Genomic DNA, 19,225 nt, shown 5'->3' with positions numbered 1-19,225 from the left:
CATTTTAGTCTTCACTGTTTTAAGTATCACGTGAAAAAACAAACATTGGATTAATTTATGACGGTTTAATGAGCAAAATGTTGTTTCAGATTAAGAATAATAAATGAATCACAACTGCTATGACAATTTTCACAAAGTGGTCAAAATTATCTCTTGAATCTACTGAGCGAAAGTTAACATATTTTGTAAATTTTTATGCACCTAACATTCCTTCAGTCTTTATATATAAATATACGACCATTACGGTATAATATACTACTGTAAAGTGTATACCATAGCGGTCGGGGCGGACTGCTAGAAAAAGATATATTTTGGAAACGACCTCATTAAATTGGCAAACGATCAGTCCTTACATTGCCATTTATTTCATAGACACAATTCTTTACAGACCCTTGAAACATCTATTTTTAGTCTTCGATGAAAAAGAAAGATGTCATTAGTTTGTAGTTGATATTTATTTAGATCTTGTAGGGCATGCACAACAATGAAGTAGAAAACAGTTACTTTTGTATTTATATATATTTATATCACTTGTTATCCTTAATGTAAACATGTTTTGTTTAGATATTATAATTAGAAAAATACCTTAAAGTTTGCATTACCATAAAAGTGTACGATGAGTGGTGAAATGATCACAGTGAAGTCATAATGATTGACCAAGCTATGTGTCCATTGCATCCGAATAGTCAAATTGCTGAACAGACTTGCATGCTGTTTCGACTGATTCCTACCATTTCTGATGATATTCTATCGGTAGTTATTTTTTTATAAAACCCTCATTTATCATCTGTATCTTGAAATATTGATTGTGTTCCAATATTTATAAGTTCATTGGATGAACTATACTTAGACTTAGGTTTGCAATTGATTAATATTGCATTGAAACTAGCAATACAATATACAGTGAAGTGCATAACAATATACATTGTTTAATTTCTGAACTGAACTAAACGCTTCTTGTTCTATAAATGCTACAATTTACTCTTGTATCACAACTATAATTTATTCAAAGTCATTAGCAAGTTGTACTTACAGTTAAATTGAAGTACCTATATTAGTATGTTTTATTTCTAGGTTTACCTTTTGTTAATAATAATAATAAATAAGGGAGGTCTGTATATAACGTTTTGCAAATCTATTCGATAAGAAATACTTAGCATTTACAGTCTTAATAATATACTACTATATTAACAAAAGCATGAATGATACCACCAATGCTATAGATAAGTATTCTTGGGCCATAGCCCAATGATCACATTCTAAGGTAATAACAAAACGTTGCTTACATTTGACCCAATTAAATATAAAAGCACAGTTACTAAATAGTTACTACGTAATTAAAAGTGAATATAAAACATTTGATTATACTTTATTCATAAAAAGCGCTTTCAATGTAAATTAAACGGATAGAAATTATTTCATGACATACATTAATAACAAAGCAAGCTTAATACCTAGACTAAACTTTAAAGATGTTTGTTTTTTTAAAGTACATTAAGCCGGCAGTTTCTTTTGTTTTGACCTTGGACGTTTATAGTACACGAAATATCTCAAAGTCCACGATACGGTAAGAAAACAAATATTTGTAGATATCAAAGTTTTCTAACAAGCAACCGAGGTGGACAGCAAAAAAGGGACCCTTACCAGTTATAGAGTATAAATATTATATTCGCAACAAGCTCCCGAATACCCAAAAGTCGACTTTATGGCTTGTGTAAATTGTATACTTTTCTGAGACTCCCACAAAGGTCCCATAACGAAGTGAAATAGCCAAATAAGAAGGTCTTAATGTCGCAGTTAGCTGAGAATTCTCCCTTGTGAATGCTGGGTCATTAGCGCTATGTTATTGCGAATTACTAAAAGTGGACTCTTCTTATTGACTGATATTTCATTCAATTTTCTGACTATATTTTTTCTACGGGACTTAGAAACAATGAAAGTATTTGAACAAAAAATAAATTCGTTTATCACAGGCATAAACATAATAAAATAGTGCCTGTATAAATTTTGTAATAAAAATTAATTTAAATAAGTACATTTTATCACGTAGAATGTAAAAATAAATTGTTTTATTTAAAAACCTAAACTGAGTTTTTGTTTTGTATAGAATTAGTATTTTGCTTATTTATATTTTGCGTAGGACATTAAAAAAGCATAACAATATTCCTAGTGTAGTAATTCGTAATCATACCGTAAAAATATAACAGAACATTACAATTGATTGCCAATTAATTTAAAACTAATATCAAAAGCTATAATTAGCTAATACATAAATAAACAAGAACCTTAAAAACTTAAAGAAATTGCATAATTGATTAATATTTGTGCATCCAGTTAATGTGAGAAGACCACACTGTACCACTTCGTAGGGGTCTCTGGTAGTCACGTTTAATCTAAATTTTCCTTACACAGTAGATACTTTAAGCTATATGTATGATGTTTTAGTAAATTAAATCTATTTACGTTTGAAACAAAAGGGTACCTGAGTATAATAAAAGTCAGAACTACTACTAATGAGCATTAGATAAGCACACTTTACATTACCTTAAAATTTAAATGTTGAGATATTGCTGCGAAACTTTAAACAATTCTTGGAAATTATCGCGACTTATCACGATTTATTATGTTTTCGTTATAAAATATGTGAATATTCTAGTGCAATTTAACGTCTTTGTAAACTTGTTTCACTACGCTCAGTTCAAATTGGTTTATTATAAAAATGTTTTTAGATACTTTTATATTTTAGTTAGTAACAATTCAAGCATGTTATATTTTGTAAGAAAATATCGCAGTAGATAATTTAAAAAGAATAGAAGTACCTACGTCAAGTGATTTTTTTAAGTGAAACTTCTTTAACGGGGTTGAAAAAAAATTTTGTGTAACATCTATCTTGTTTCTTATCCCTATCATCCGTGATTGACGTATTTCTGTAAAGTTGCATATACCTAGTAAATTATTTTTTGAAAAATAAGGTCATGAAGAAGTTTCACTTCTTACGTGTGTACACTAGTAAACGCACACATTTTTTTTTATCTTCCACCACTTCGGAGTTTATTTTTTTATTAAAACAAAGGAAAAACACTCATCATAACCTAACTTAGATCTAACTGATTAGATTTTAGAAATTATTACATAGTTGACTATGTATAGATTTTTAGCAAATAGAGACTATCTAATGGGTGAAACTGAAAATACTTCAAATGCACGCACGGTTTCTCTTCAGTAGCTTCACCCAATTATTATCAAATATTCTCTTTGTTCGTCAAAGTCATAATCCGATTTCTGTTAGTCAATACTGTCGTTCGATAATTGTATTTGTTTTAAACCAAATCTTTAAATTATTACCAAATTAAAGTGCACAATAAAGTTATATACTGCATAAAAATGTTTCAAATTAAATTCATATAAGAGAGTATATTTAAATGCGCACTTTATTTTAGTAAAGCCTACATTTTAATTTTAAATAAAACGGGTCATTCATTAGCAGTAATCAGTCAAGGGCTAAGCTGGGCGCGTGACAGCGTCCAGGACTTATCTAAATAAGATCTGTGACGTTAACCTGCGTGATGAATCTAGTTACTTGACATTTTGTTAAATTTAAAATAAACCAGTGCATTGCAAATATTATAACAGGGATACATAATAAGTGGTGCAAATAGGGATGTCCTTTTATCCCTTTGAATAGGTTAGATTTTGGACACATGCCACTCAGCAAGTTTACTAGTATTCGTGAGACAGGTTTACTGTATTTGTAGAAAGGTTTCTTCCTGAAAACGTGCAGAGGGAACATTTAATTAAATGAAATGAATTCTCTCTCAGCTATCTATTGAATAGTTACATTTGATTTAAAAATTGTTAAACTTTATTGCAAACTTAGACTATGTAGTTATAATCTAATGTTCCCATCAAATGTAAATACCTACGATGCATTTTAATCAAACAAGTAAAAGATTCTCGTTTATAAGAAAATCCTGGAAAATGATATCAAAAATAGATTCACCAGTACATTGTTATAGATACAATATCACTGCTCACTACAATTTTCCACTTCACTCCTCGGGCACAACGAAACGTGACATTCCGTGACAATCTGATTATTTCTCGATTGTTGTCTGAACATTTTAATGAAAATAAATACACTGTACGGCTAGACGGTCTAATTATAATAATTCTTTATTTTAATATTAGTGAGGATATGATAGGTAAGGTAAGAAATTATTTGTGAACACACAATAATTGCAGATAATGTATTAATTTAATGTTCACAATAAAATTAGCATAGGTATTAATAATTTCATTTCCTAGAATAACTCGCCTTATTGAAAACGCCTTTATATTAATTACATTATTTAATCGATGTGTATCGAATTATTTGAAGTTTAACATTGGAAATTATAGTGTGTTAAAATACGTTGATACAAAGATAACATTTTGGCGTAATTAAAACTTACGCCAAAGTTTCTTTGCAAAACACACGAAATATTTTAATATTTTTGTATAAAACTAAGAAGTTTTGTAAGTTGTTCTTTTAATGAAGTCTAAAGTTAAAAAAAAAAAACTAAAAAAGGCGGCCTCAAAATTTAATTACTCAAAAATTTATTTGCAGTAATAATCTTTACATTTCAAAATATACATAAGAAAATATATTATTATCCATTTAATTAAGAAAAAGTAATTTTATTTTTACCTATTTTTATACACTGATTGATTTTGTTTTTTTTAATACATTATTATTTTAATCATCTAGGTCATTATTAGAAATATGTTGTAGAAACTTAAACGGATACGAGTCTGTGGACATATTAATATATGTATAACTGTTTTAACATCTGGTGGAGGCAGTATTTTTTAAGAGAATTATAATTTATGCACATAAAAAAGCAACATGCGTTGGAACTGGAAGTTTTTTTTGCTACCCTTAAAAGATATGTTTGAATTTCGTTCAAAACGTAACGAAAGGTAAGTTTCAAAGGATTTTTACATGATATCACTGAAAAGGATAAAACTTGCTTTAAGGGTGACATACGCCAGCATTTGTAGTATAAGAACCTAGGCTCAATTATTATATTATTATTTTGATAACTTAGTATAGCTTAATATTATATTTATGACGAGTTTTAAATTATCCATATATCAATTATCGAATGCGAGCTTGTGTTAGTACATACATACTATATTATACCATAATGACCTTCCAGAACCGACGCATTCGATTGTTATTACCAATTAACTAAAACAGCGTATCACATAAATTAGTATGAAATAATTTGCCTTTCAAAAGCTAATTAGCTTGAAATAAACACAGACAGCACACGTCGGAAACATCTACAGTCTACATAGAGCCATTCAAGCCGTATCGAGTGCTCCGATGTCACCGCATAATATAGACCGTTATTTACTGCTCTCATTTAATCATTCGCAAAATTATTAACCGCGGTCTGCACCCAATTCAGGCCAATTTCGAAATTTGTTTGTGCTAAATCTATGCGTGTTAAGCCACAATTGGAAATTCTCTTCGATTGTTGACCGAATGAAAGCTCCATTATTACAGTTTTTATCATGCGAGAGGCGAGTTAACAAGCCACGGGATACGTTAGTGTTGCAAAAACAAACGTTATTCATAGGTTATTTGACTAACAGCTAAAAATAATAACCATCTGATAGTTAAAAATAATAACCAAAAGTTTATCTATTTAATAAATACAGGCACTGAATTTAGTTATATTCTACTATTGCACGCCTCATAAGCGAAGCGTTGAGGTGGGTACTACTGTCACTTCGCGCAAAACATCTGATTTTTCAAACTTAAAATGTCTTTATGTATCATACATTGCACTTGTAAGATAATACATACACACACATATTAAGAAAAAACACTATTTCTAACGTTCATGATATTTTTGATGTAATTTTTGTTATTTAAACTAGTTAAAAAACAGTTTAAAAAAGTTCTGTCTTGGACGTCCGTGTGTCTGTATGTGCGGATCCTTTTTCTTGTTAACACGATAGCGACCGAAATACTTTACTAATCGAGTCTTTTTTTTTCTCTTACGCTTGAGTATGCTCAGGAATAGAACCCTTTCATTTTTCAGGGTCTGATTCGATAAATAAACAAAAATAATAATTAATAAATATTTATTAAAAAAAAATTATGAGGCGTGCACTTTTGGATTTTCCAAATTATTTATTTTCTTATTCTAGTTGATATACCTTGCATTTATACGACAAATTCCTAACAATATGTTTAAACCATTTTGAACCTGCAGTTATATCACTCACTATTGTAATAAAATATATTTTATTTGATGCAAATCCTTCATAGGGGGAATGGTGCCATATTGTATGACTTTCACAAATATTGTTAAAGTCATCCAAGCCTCAGTTGTGGTTATTGATTTTATGAATAAAATACTGCAACTAAGTTGTTATTATATGGACAAATAAATATGTTTTAAATGTTATACAAATTCTTGTAAGTAATCCAACTCTAAAAATAGACTTTACAGTCCGCAATTCCTGGTAATTTTTATTTTCTCTTTTCATCGTCCTGATTTTTACTATTTATGAAGTAAACAGCGGGAGTGAATGTGGGCCGCTCTCACCAACTTTTATTTGCAACTAGTCCCTTTCCGAGGATCATATCAAATAAATAACTAAAATAAAGAAGGAATAAAGTAAACGACTAGATTTTTTTAATCTGTTGCGTAAATAGAGCACGGCGATTGTTTGTCTATCTGTGACGGACTGACGTTTGTGGTAAGTTTATAAATAGGTGTGGTAAATATGCGCATTGTGTCCACCGATTTGTTTTTATTAGCTACCGCCAATAAAAATAATCGATACAGTTACGGATAGATAACGTAACAATTGATATTTAGACATTTTTTGCAAAATTATTATAAATAAAGTTCCTTCAATTTAAAATAAAGTTCCTTCAATTTAAAATAGGTAAGTACTGCTTTAAAAAAAAGCTACCAAAATAAGATTACCTCAACTGTGTAAAGCTTCTTTGTTCGCAATTCACATTAACACGTATTTCTATTTGCCTGTAGCAAAACGTATATTGCGACTGACTTTAATTTGAGGGCAACAAATGACAGGCTCTGCTTTGTTTAGGTACATTTGATCCTTCTGGGATATTCGAGCTTCTTTCATTATTTTTGTTGCAGTAATGGAAACAAACCTCAATGTAAGCTGAATTATTTTCAATTCCGTTTGAGATGTCTATGTTTATTTGAGACTGCTCTAAGATGTAGGGTTTAAGCATCTTATAACGGCATTAACTTAAAAAAAATACTCAAGTTTGGTATAAATAAATGTAAATTTAATCGACTCGCCCAAAGTTGCTCTTTATATCCTAAAAGCTCAGACCGATATCATATTTTAATATTCAAGTATCGCGACGTCTTGGCTAAAAATAAATAGCACTAAATAATAGGCTCATAATATTTATTATTATCACTTATATAACACAAAAAATTATCATGAAACATAATATTTATACCTCAGCTGAGAGACTTCTCTAATAAGCAGGACCGCATTCACATAACTATCATACCTCTATATGGATTGTATGGAAGGTAAGTATGAAGGAATGGGTCAGGTATTCGTGATATCTTCTCTCACACAAGCACATGCAAATCACAATAGCGTATCTACAGTACATGCTTTAGTATCTATTAAGCGAGTTAGAATGCAATCGCAACAAAAAATGTTTTTGAAAAGATGTTATAAATTATATAATAGATAAATACAATTTGAAACACTGCATATTTAAGAAAATGTTTGACACGATAGAAAATATCTTTAGACTAAAGCCGGCCTCCGTTTTCTGAATTCCCTTGAAACAATTAAATAAGCAACTTAATTTCAAAATACAGAACAAATAAACGATAGCCACTTAAGTCCAATGAAAGGAGCTAAAGCATTCTGTAAACATATTTACGTCTGTTAATAATTCTAAAAACATTAAGCAACATTCCAAAATTAAATTCGCCGTTTAAGCAGCGCCGAGCGTTCTACTTACAATTTTCTCAAAAGAATTATGAAGGGGCGGTGTCATCCAGGTAGGCATTCGTCGGAATCTCGTCGGTTTAATTAGCCAGTTTAATGAATGTCGAGGCACGTACGCTGTAAATGCGGCCCATTACCTGCGTAATTCACGCAGCGATCACAATGGTGTTCGTAGAGAATTCCGTGTCATCTACGAAGGTTCAGCCTTCACGTATTCTGGTATTTATTCAATGCGTTCTCAGAGCGACAGCGCCTAGTCGACGTTAAATAAAATGGAAAAGCTTATTTCAAGAAAGTGTTAAGTACCGACACACAACAATTTTTGTCGTATCGTAGCCATTATGCCTATTTACCGAACTACGCATTACGTAAACTACGATTCGCATAAACATCACAGCGATAGCTATTACAATTTATGAAACCTCCTAATATTTGCGTAAAATAGCTAATATTTATGTTGCAATGAAAATAGTTTTTATTGCTAACTGTAGTCGCAAAATGCAAATCTACTGTATGGTTAGCAATTAATTTATATTTGCGAGGTAATTTTAGTGACAAGAAAAAATCCATAAATAAATGAAAAAACAAGATCTCAGTCCGGCAATCAAATTGTTTAAAAAATAAAACTAACATGCATTATTATTTTTAACTACATATTCCAATTCCCTGCAGTAAGTAACCTGTAAATGTTTCTATGAAACATGACGTTAAATTTAAATGAAAAAATAATATATTGCTTTTCATAGCCTATATTTTTTCTTTCTTTTTAATACAGCAATGTAAACAATGTTGTTTTATGATAACTAACTTTTTTGCCATCATTTTGTGGAAACAGAGAAAGCCTACCTACGTATTTTCTCATGTTATTCATTTCTCTGTAAGTACCTATATCTCGAACCAATTAATATTCATATTAATATGAAACATGAAAATGTATTGTTGAATAATGTATTACGGTTTAATTATTCAGAATGTCGAACAATTTTTCTAAGGGATAATATTTCCGTAGCAGATTGATGAAGACAAAATATATCATGCAGCCTATTATTATACTATACTTAATGCAACTATTCATTAGATCAATATCAGTAAATAAGCAAACCGAAAGCTAGCCGAATATGAGATTAAACATATAAATATGGGATTGGGGATAGGAATAATTCTACAAACTGCCCGCATTTATTCTGTGAAACACAATACTTAATATTTATAAATAGCCGTTATGTTAACGGTACGACCTTTATAATTAAGGTAAAGTGTGCCTAACTCTATCATCAAAGTTCTATCTTTTCATACAAATAGCAAATAGGTTATTATTCCTATACTTACTTTTAATGGCTATATTTTATTCGATGAGACGAAACGGTGAGATGAAACAAATCTGTGCATAGTAAGCAGTGGTAAACACGGTGCATTTTGATGCCAGAAATCCATATATTATATCAAATTTATCAACAGGAAAAGTCATGAATGTTAATATTATTAGATATGTACTTAGGTACTTCATTAATTCATCATCATCATCATCAGCCCACATACGTTCCCACTGCTGGGACACGGGCCTCCTATGAGGGTACCTACAGGCCATAATCCACCACGCTGGCCAAGTGCGGGTTGGCGGATGACACGTCATGTCGTCGAACTTCATTAATTACTTTTTATTTTTACTTAATGCTGAAAATAAATTGAAAAGTAGAAAATTATGTTGAATGAATCGTTTATCATAGTATGCTTAAAAATTCAGACAATTTTGTACATTATTTTTCTTAGAAGCAGTACGTTTATGTTAATTTAAGTCGAGAGCAATAATGTTGAAGAAATATTGCTGCCAAGGACTCTTGTTACCGTAAAATGTTTAAAGTGAACAAGCCCGAACATTCACTGCTGTAATTATTTCACACAGATTTTTCTCTCATAAATAACATTTTATGTGTTTGTAAGAAACATAATGCCTCTTGTAAATTAAACGAATTATATTCTATTTCCTATATAAAGCAAGTAGGTATGGTGGTACAATGAAAAACTTGCAAGTGCTTTTATTTTTATATTTTGTGAAGTAGATCGGTAGATGTTACATTATATAAATATTGTATGTATTTAAAATTTGATGATATTAAATCAGTACTACGACTTATTAAACTTCCAATGGCTTGATATTAATATCATCTTCGTTCTTAGGCTTCACTTTAGCTGCTTTACAAACTTCAGGTACAAATAAACTTGTTAGACTTTAACATCTAGGTAAGTACCTTTTAGCTAATATATACCTAGGTATGCATAAAAAACTAATTTATATTAATATTTTATTGAAATACAATACGACGTTTTTCTAACATAACATCGATTGCAAACCTTCCACAATTTACATAATTATTTAAGTATAATTACTCTAATCAGCAAAATAAACAACTGCGAATAATTAGCAAAATTACATACTTCATTTCTCAACCCATATAAAATTCACAATTAAATACTGTTTAATTACTGCGCTTTGCTATATGAGTGACAACAAAATCGTTATGTAAAATTAAGTCTCATAGGCACATAATAAAACTACGGCGAAGATAGTTAAGACCTTTAGTTGGCTGTTGAATAAGCGAAATTTAATTTCCTCTCGCTATTGTATCGGCGGTTTCGCATTCTTGTAAAACTTTCGGCATTTGGGAAATTGCTTCTAGACAATGGAAACGAAATTATCATACCACAGTGTTGCGCCACACTTCTTAAATTTGCGCGTAGCCGGCTATTATCAAATCGATATTCAATCTTCGAGAATGAAAAGATTTATTCACAGAATTTACATGGGTTTCGTTTTATCTCTTATGATTATTTATACTATACAACAAGCTTTAAAAGTATACGAGGTAGGTATACAGAAGTGCAGACACGTAATTTAGACTCGAGATAAATGTAGGACTTCGAGGGTCTCCTATACATTGTTAATAATGTTGTAGGTGCGGGAGAATTTGGGCCAAGTAATGGGAACGATGTTTTTATTTTTAACACATACAGATGCAATTTATAAACAAATTCTCTTGTGGGTTCAGCAGGGGGAAATTGAGAATCTTATTGCTATAATGAAAGGTAGTATACTAACATGACTATTTAAATATATTGGAATAAATTAGAAACAGAAGAAGAAGGAATACAAAGTTATACCTCTTTTCAAAGTTAAATATAAAGTTCACTGTTCACCCGATGTCATCATCATCATCATTCATCATTTCCAGCCTTTCAGGACGTCCACTGCAGGACATAGGCCTCCCCCAAAGATTTCCAAAACGACCGATCACCAGCGGCCTGAATCCAGCGGCTCCCCGCCACTTTGATCAGGTCGTCTGTCCATCGCGTTGTAGGCCGTCCCACACTGCGACGTCCTGTACGTGGTCGCCACTCAAGAACCTTTTTGCCCCAACGGCCATCGGTTCTGCGGGCTATATGCCCAGCCCAGCGCCACTTCAACTTACTAATACGGTGGGCTATGTCGGTGACTTTAGTTCTTTTGCGGATCTCCTCATTTCTGATTCGATCACGCAAAGAAACCCCGAGCATAGCCCGTTCCATAGCTCGTTGAGCGACGCGAAGCTTTTGCACCATGCCCGCGGTTAGCGACCACGTCTCGGATCCATAAGTCAACACCGGTAACACACACTGCTCGAAGACTTTCGTCTTCAGGCACTGAGGGATTTTGGACGAAAAGATGTTGCGTAGTTTCCCGAACGCTGCCCAGCCGAGTCGGATTCGACGATTGACCTCTTTCCCGAAGTTGGACTTACCTAATTGGACGGTTTGTCCCAGGTAAACGTATTCGTCAACAACTTCGAGAATAGAGTTTCCAACTGAAACCGGAGTGGGCACAACATGGACATTTGACATGATTTTCGTCTTGTCCATGTTCATGCTAAGGCCCACTTGTTGTGAAACTCTGTAGAGGCCACCGAGCATTGTATTGAGGTCTTCCAGGGATTCTGCCATGACTACGATATCGTCGGCAAATCGAAGGTGAGTGATGTACTCGCCATTAACATTGATGCCAAGTCCTTGCCAGTCCAGGAGCTTAAAGACATCTTCCAAAGCAGCGGTAAACAGTTTCGGAGAAATAACATCTCCTTGTCGGACCCCGCGCTGCAGAGGAATTGCCTTTGTGCAATGCTCCTGAACCCGGACTGACATAGTGGCGTTTTCATACAGACTTCTCAACACTTCGATATACCGATAGTCAATGCGGCAACGCTGAAGAGACCTCAATACGGCCCAAGTCTCGATCGAATCAAAGGCTTTTTCATAGTCCACAAACGCCAAGCATAATGGCAGATTATACTCCTCCGTCTTCTGTATAATCTGCCGCAGCGTATGTATGTGGTCCATGGTGCTAAAGCCTCTTCGGAAACCGGCTTGTTCGGGAGGCTGGAAGTCATCAAGCCTGCGTTCGAGACGATTCGTGATGACTCTCGAGAACAGCTTATAGACATGGCTCAGCAGTGATATTGGCCTGTAGTTCTTCAACAGGGTTTTGTCTCCCTTTTTGAAGAAGAGGACAACCATACTGCTGCTCCATGCTTTTGGCGCAGTGCCCTCGAGTAAGGTGGAATTGAATAACCTCTGTAGCACTCTGAGGATTGGTTTGCCACCCGCTCTCAGAAGCTCAGATGTGATTCCATCCTCACCCGGCGCCTTGTTGTTTTTAAGCTGTTTGAGAGCCATCCTAATCTCGTACAGGCTGATGTCCGGGATATCTTCGGTGTAATGTCGGGTTAGTCGGGCTCTAGGATCTTTCGCCGGACTCGCAACAGGCCTAGGATCTTTCGCCGGACTCGCACCCGATGTAATAGTATCTAATTTTGTAAACAATTAATTTTATTTTAACGCCAGGACCTCGTTTTAATAAACGCAAGAAAGAACATGAAGAATTTCTTCTTAAAACTGCTCGATACGCAAAACTTCTGCTGTATTGCGACAATGGTTTAGCAATATCTACATGTTTTCTTTGGTTTGTGTATCCAATATACTTACATTTAAAAGGAAACCATATTGAATTCGCCATATGGCTTCCTTACGATGAAAATAAGGATCCTAAGTAAGTTGAGTAACGTTTTGATTACCTAATAAAGATTATTGAATTGAATGTACTATAATTTATGAAGTTTACTTATATTGCTTATTTTATTAAAATTTTCCTCTATACAAATTTCTAGTTTCTACATTACATCTTTATATGTTTGGATAACAACAACTTGGCTTGCATTTAGCAATACAACTATGGATGTGACGATATCGACTTTACTCTCTCAATCTAAAGCTCAATTGTCTATTCTATGGTGGGTGTAGTTTTATTTCCTATAAATTAATCAGCGACTTCAATAGAAACTAGAAAGAAATTTGTTGGAAAAGTAGTGTTAATGATGAATTGCAGATATTCAAAGACATTTTCTGTAATAAATTAAAACGTACCGTTGAATCTTCGAATGCTTTTTTGACTTGCAGCTATAATCTCTCCACTATTGTAGAGCTAAGTAAAGAAGAAAGTTCTCGCATAAATGAATCACTCAGCACAATTCTACAAAGGCGCTTTAAAGATATTTTACTACATCACATGGAAATCTTAAAGTACTGAAATTAAAATAGGTATTAGATTTGCGTTGCTCGAACAAATTAATTATTCATACCTCTTTTGTAGGTTTACAAAAAGTATTGAAAATATCTTCGGAAATGTCTTGGCTTATCAATTTCTTATTGGGGGTTGGATTATATGCGCGTCAGTCTATAGATTAGTTGATGTAAGTTTATTTATAATATAATCTTTGAAATCACTTTCTTCGTTCTTTAATATTATGTACTATATATATACTTACAGATTGAATTTGGTTCTTTGCAATTTTTTTCCATGCTGACATACATTACGTGTATTATGTTTGAAATGTTCATTTGTTGTTATTATGGAAGCGAGGTTACTTATGAGGTAAGCCGCTTAGTTTCAAAGGCACAATATTATGAAAGGTAACTGCAATAAACATTAACAACGTTACGAATTTATTGCCAAGCTAAAATGGCATTTAGATTTGAAATTGTACGAAGAATGAGGAAATGTTAAAGATGGGGGATATCAACCTTCTCACTTATTAGTACAACTTTAACCTACTGTAAGTGCGTTGTTTTCTTCTACACTGTGAACGTCGCCCAATTTGTTACGTAGGTGTCCTACATATTGGATATTCCTACTTCCAAAATCGCCAAGATTGTTTTTTATTAATTACAGAGAAGTAGTAATAGATATTTCACAGAACTTCACGTAGTGAGAATTAAAGAAAAACTGCGTTAGAAGTCTTTTAGAAATATAAAAATATTTAGCTGAATTAAACATTCTAGTCAGAGTGAGATTAAAAACTAAATTAATTCTCGTTTCTTAAGAGCGTTAAACTAACAGACGCGGCATATTGTATGGATTGGGAAGATATGCCGGTAGAAATCCGAAAAAGCCTAATTATTTTTATGGAAGGAATCAAACGGCCGATACGCACGATGGCAGGCTACATCATACCACTTTCTAATGACACTTTTATTTCAGTAAGTACCTATAATTTTAAAAATAGATTATGTAGTGAAATAATAAATTATTATAAAAAAATACAGCAATTTCCTATCATAATATAGGTAATAAATTAATATTATATTCTACCTATACTTATTGTCCGCCATTGCTCTTAAGATGCTGCTTTGTACATTAGGTATACTTTAATTCTGATATATTCTCCAAAAAACTTTTAACGCTTAGGCAGATAAATAAATGCTATTATTTATTGTTAATTTATTATTTTAAGTATATTATATACTTACTTGAATAAATTATCTGTTTACAGGTCGTGAAAAGCTCCTATAGCTTTTATGCTCTGTTGAAAAGCACTAGTGAATAGGTACTACGGTCTACTTGATTGGTAATTGATTAAGTATTATTCCGGTGCTGTCGTCAAAGCAGACTTCTTCATTTAAAGATTAATTTATAGTGTAGTAGTTTAAAGTTTAAAATCTCAGATTTGTTCTTTTTTCTCACGCTAATTCTGCGCAAAAATCACTTCAATCCGTTGCGTTGCTGTGTACAGAAATATTAAATTAGATCAGATTATTACAGACTTCAAATACTTCAATGCAGTGGTATTAACACGACTGCACATCAATTAAAATATTACAATTTTAAATATGTATTTCTTGTCTTTTATTTATCGTAAAAAAGTTTATAAAAATAACTCAAACAATATAGATACAATACATGATAGGTAGATACACTTTCAACGTAAAATTGGTTTTAAACATTTGTAAGGAGCTGACACAAGTTTTCAGATTTATTTACAGGGTTTATGACAAAAAAAAAGATCAAGAGTTACCTACACTACGAATGTACTGTACAGTTTTAAACGTTTCATTAAAAGGTAACTAGAGATTATCTTTTTCAGAACATCGAATTAAGGAATGTAGGTTCCTACCTAACTAAGAGTACACACGTATTCCTCGTACGTATTCCTCGTAAGTATTGACACTAACTGATCCGATTAAAATATAAGGAAAAAGGAGCCTCGAACTTGCTAGTTGTAGTAATAGTAAGTAGTAGTTTAGCATCATATTCGCAAAAAACAAATAATATTTTTTAACTATTGAGGGTAGTCGTGAATTTGATTGTACCTACCTGTGGTACCTACTGTTCTTCTTCTTCTTCTTCTTTTCAAATGGTAACTCCCGATCCCAGTGAGGACGGATTCTGCCAATGTCAAGTTTTGAACGGATGGTCAGTTTAAGTTAATGCTCATGTTAAGCGTGCTCTGTGCTGAGGAAAAATCACGGTTGAGATGGTACCTACTGTTGCATGATTTATAATTATTCTAGTGACATTGATAGCTTAGCTTAGTATTAGCTCCTGTTTAAGATAGGGTGCTTTTCCATGTGCAAGGATGTGTAGCAAGGAATGTGTTTGTAAATTATTTAAATATTATTCAAATATTGCGAATTAATAATGGGCGAGGGAAAGACAAGTCTAGCTGTGCTGTGATAATGTGTGTGGGTTTCCACCAAAGCTATCCCTCAAAATTATATATATAACTAGCTGTGCCCGCGACTTCGTCCGCGTGGAATAGTGACTGTATAGTAGTTACTACATTTTTGAAGTGAAAACTTCTTTAGCGGCGTTGAGCACTTTTTCTGTAATGGGTATAAAATCTTAAACTCGCGTCAGGACACGTGACCTGATCGAAAAAGCGTAAGACGAATACCATTCCAAAATATCAAACATGCTCAACGTTAATAATCAAGTATTCACTTCTGCCGGCACTCCCGGAGTGCAACCCTTCTTTTTTATTGAATTTAAAGGAAAAACACGTACTACCATAAATAATACAAAGAACTATTAGTAAAATTTATTACTAAACTGAGCTAAAAAATAAAAAAATAAATACCTAATTAATTTTCTACGTAAAATTTATTTTTATGCACCAGAGGGGAAGGGAGCAAATTTATTTTTCTTCCTTCCTTGTATGGATGTTTTTGTTAATAAATCGTGAAGCAACTGAGCGCCGAGACAAACGTCAAAACGCAAAGGAATAGAATCCGCTATCGATACTAATAATTGACATAAGCGTATGATGTTTTGCTAAGGATTTGTTCACCCTACCAACGACGACGACGACCATAAACAAAATTTTCATCCAGTCGCAATTTAACAAAATAGTGCTAAACACAATTAGAATAAAATATTAAAATTTCCTGTCGTTCTGGTGCTTGGAATTTTTTTTTGAATGAATGAATAAATAGATTTTTCGTAGAAACGGTAGCTCCTAGAAAATCGAAAAAAATCTATTTTTTATTAATTGACCTCGAAATTTTTTTCTTCCGAGTACCAGTATGACGGGAAATTTTAATATTTTATTTTGAACAAATTTGGTCTGGATGAGAATTTTGGTCGTTGTCGTCGTCGTAATTTTGGTAGTGTGACCGAACCATTACTAAAATGTGATGAGCTTATGTCAATAATAATTAGCGATAGCAGTTTCTATTCCATAGCGTTTATTCTAATTTCTGCCGTCTCGGCCTGCAGATCTTTCCTGTCTCACGCCTGTAGTAACTAAACCGTTTAGACCGTGCAATAAAAATTAATAAATACCATTTTAAATATTTATAAAAATAAAAAAACAAAGTCGTCGGAGCTGCCATACCATCATTATCATATTATCATATATTATATTTTTTTATAATGGTGTTTAATTTTAAAGATCCTCGGGAAGTTTGTAAAATTATTGTTTATTCCTTTACATTCGTTGCGTTGGTTTTTTTTTTAATTTTTAAATTTTAAACTTCGGTTTCTTATTTTCAAGTAAGCGAGACCTACCTCCATTTTACATTCCTATATCATATTGATATCTATAAGTTTGTTGCTCCTTGACATCATCATCAACCGTGCACAAATTGTAATGGACCACAGTGACAAAAGAAGTGGTATCTTTAGGAAAAAAAATTGCCAAGGGCCAGGCCTATGTGGCTTTGAGTAGAGTTCAAAATTTCCAGTGTGTGGCTATCCTCTCGCTCCCATATCCCCCTCTTCTTTAATAGACTTTCAACCCATTCCCTTTCCACCCCTAGTAAATGGGATAACCGATTTTGATGTAAACCATATTATCTAATTGTACCTATATGTACACGTCATATCCTGTCGTTTGATGCTCCATTTGGTTTATTTATCTAACCACTGTCACCCCTAAAGTGCCCTATATGTAATAAACAGATGAACCGATTTCGATAAAACATTATTAATTGTAATTCACACGTTGCTCTTTCATATTTTGATATATCTACCGCTTGAGTATATTATTTGACAACATCCCATTATTGTTTATTCCCACTTTTACCGCTGTAATCTTATAGAAGCTGTAATGGATAAACCGAATTGGATAAAAATATAACTAATATTTTTTCCCACATTCCCACTTTTACCCCTATAAAGGTATAATAAATGGATGAACCGATTTTGATACACTTTATCTAAGAACCAGCGTCGGAAAATATGCTTTAACTACAGTTTTGGGTTTGGGATCGATTTAATAATTTAACCCCTGCTAATTTTTTTTACATATTTTCATTGTACAGACATCACTTTTCTAGAATTTTATTATATGTATTGATGATTGATGATTGATGATTGACCACGCGCAAGGTTACTAATTTCCACTACATCCTCACGCAAATCGCCAATTTTTATTAACATTGAATCTGTTAATAAAAAAAATCAAAAGATAACCGTACCTTATTTTATTAAAAAGCTACTAACAAATAAAGTTTTATCAAGAACTAAAGTGACCTTCTTTATAGTCTTGTAAAAGTTATACCTACATAAAAATAAAATTTCATCATTTTCTTATTTTGTCATACTTAACTTTAACTAATAAAACATGAGTCTAACTATATAATTATAATTATAAAGAATAAATACAAAAGTTACAACTTATCTTTTGTGGGAACGCAAGAAGGCGAAAATTAAAAAAAAAGCTGAAGATTTATAACAATGTAACGAATGAACACAATCACTGTAATCTACTATTACCTATATTAACTGTAATGGTGTCTTGTTTGACATCAAATAATAAACATCTACCCTCACTTATAAAAATTTTGTACATATATTCACATGAAATATAAGCGCACCTGAAATGGACTCTGGGAAGATATGAATTATTTATTTAACTTTAAAAAAAAACAACCTCACCAACATCATAATATTTAAATTATGAATTTCCAAGAAGCGTTAATATTATGTAAATTGATTTGATTTTAATGAAATCTCATAGATGGCGCTGTTTTAAATTTGTCTTTATACTACTAAGATTCATTATACTGTTTCTCTGCCAAAATTACTTAAATGACGTAGTTTTTATAGTGTAAAGGTAGACAATAGCATAGCTTACTCAAAAACAACATTTAAACATGAGTCTTTAGATTGTACGCTATCGTAGTACAGAGAATACGTAAGAAGAATAAAGGTTCACAGCTCCTCCCCCGCAGGTGATAGCTTGATAATATGTAGCCTATAGCCTGACCCGACCTGTTAGTAATATTCATGCAAAATTTGAAGTCAATCTATGCAGTAATTTTCGAGATTAGCCTTGTCAAACATACAGACAAACAGACAAACAGACAAACCGACAAACAGACAAAAATTCTAAAAACTATGTTTTTG

General features: G+C 32.4%; 1 protein-coding gene across 1 annotated transcript; it reads left to right on the top strand.

Annotated features, from left to right (window-relative positions):
* The first annotated feature begins 10,688 nt into the window (after positions 1-10,688).
* LOC149488484 (odorant receptor 94a-like) lies at positions 10,689-14,942 on the top strand. The gene is made up of 9 exons (XM_089695609.1): positions 10,689-10,877; positions 10,968-11,097; positions 12,886-13,090; positions 13,209-13,331; positions 13,498-13,620; positions 13,691-13,790; positions 13,868-13,972; positions 14,422-14,577; positions 14,871-14,942. The coding sequence occupies exons 1-9, from the start codon at positions 10,695-10,697 to the stop codon at positions 14,922-14,924; spliced, it is 1,179 nt and encodes a 392-aa protein (XP_089551735.1). The 5' UTR covers positions 10,689-10,694; the 3' UTR covers positions 14,925-14,942.
* The last annotated feature ends 4,283 nt before the right edge of the window (positions 14,943-19,225 follow it).

This window comes from Colias philodice, chromosome 5 (genome assembly GCF_061535455.1).
Source record: "Colias philodice isolate Cphi_HAF_F1 chromosome 5, ilColPhil1 Martin Lab GWU primary, whole genome shotgun sequence".
NCBI lineage: Eukaryota > Metazoa > Arthropoda > Insecta > Lepidoptera > Pieridae > Colias > Colias philodice.
Note: the sequence above shows the minus strand (reverse complement) of the source record. Positions and strands in the feature narration are given on the sequence as shown.

Excerpts from the sequence above, each read along its gene's own strand:
- LOC149488484 (XM_089695609.1), top strand. The coding sequence starts at position 10,695 with ATGGAAACGAAATTATCATACCACAGTGTTGCGCCACACTTCTTAAAT. Across the intron at positions 11,098-12,885 it reads TCTTATTGCTATAATGAAAG|GACCTCGTTTTAATAAACGC; the intron begins GTAGTATACTAA and ends TTTTAACGCCAG. Across the intron at positions 13,973-14,421 it reads GAAGCGAGGTTACTTATGAG|AGCGTTAAACTAACAGACGC; the intron begins GTAAGCCGCTTA and ends TCGTTTCTTAAG.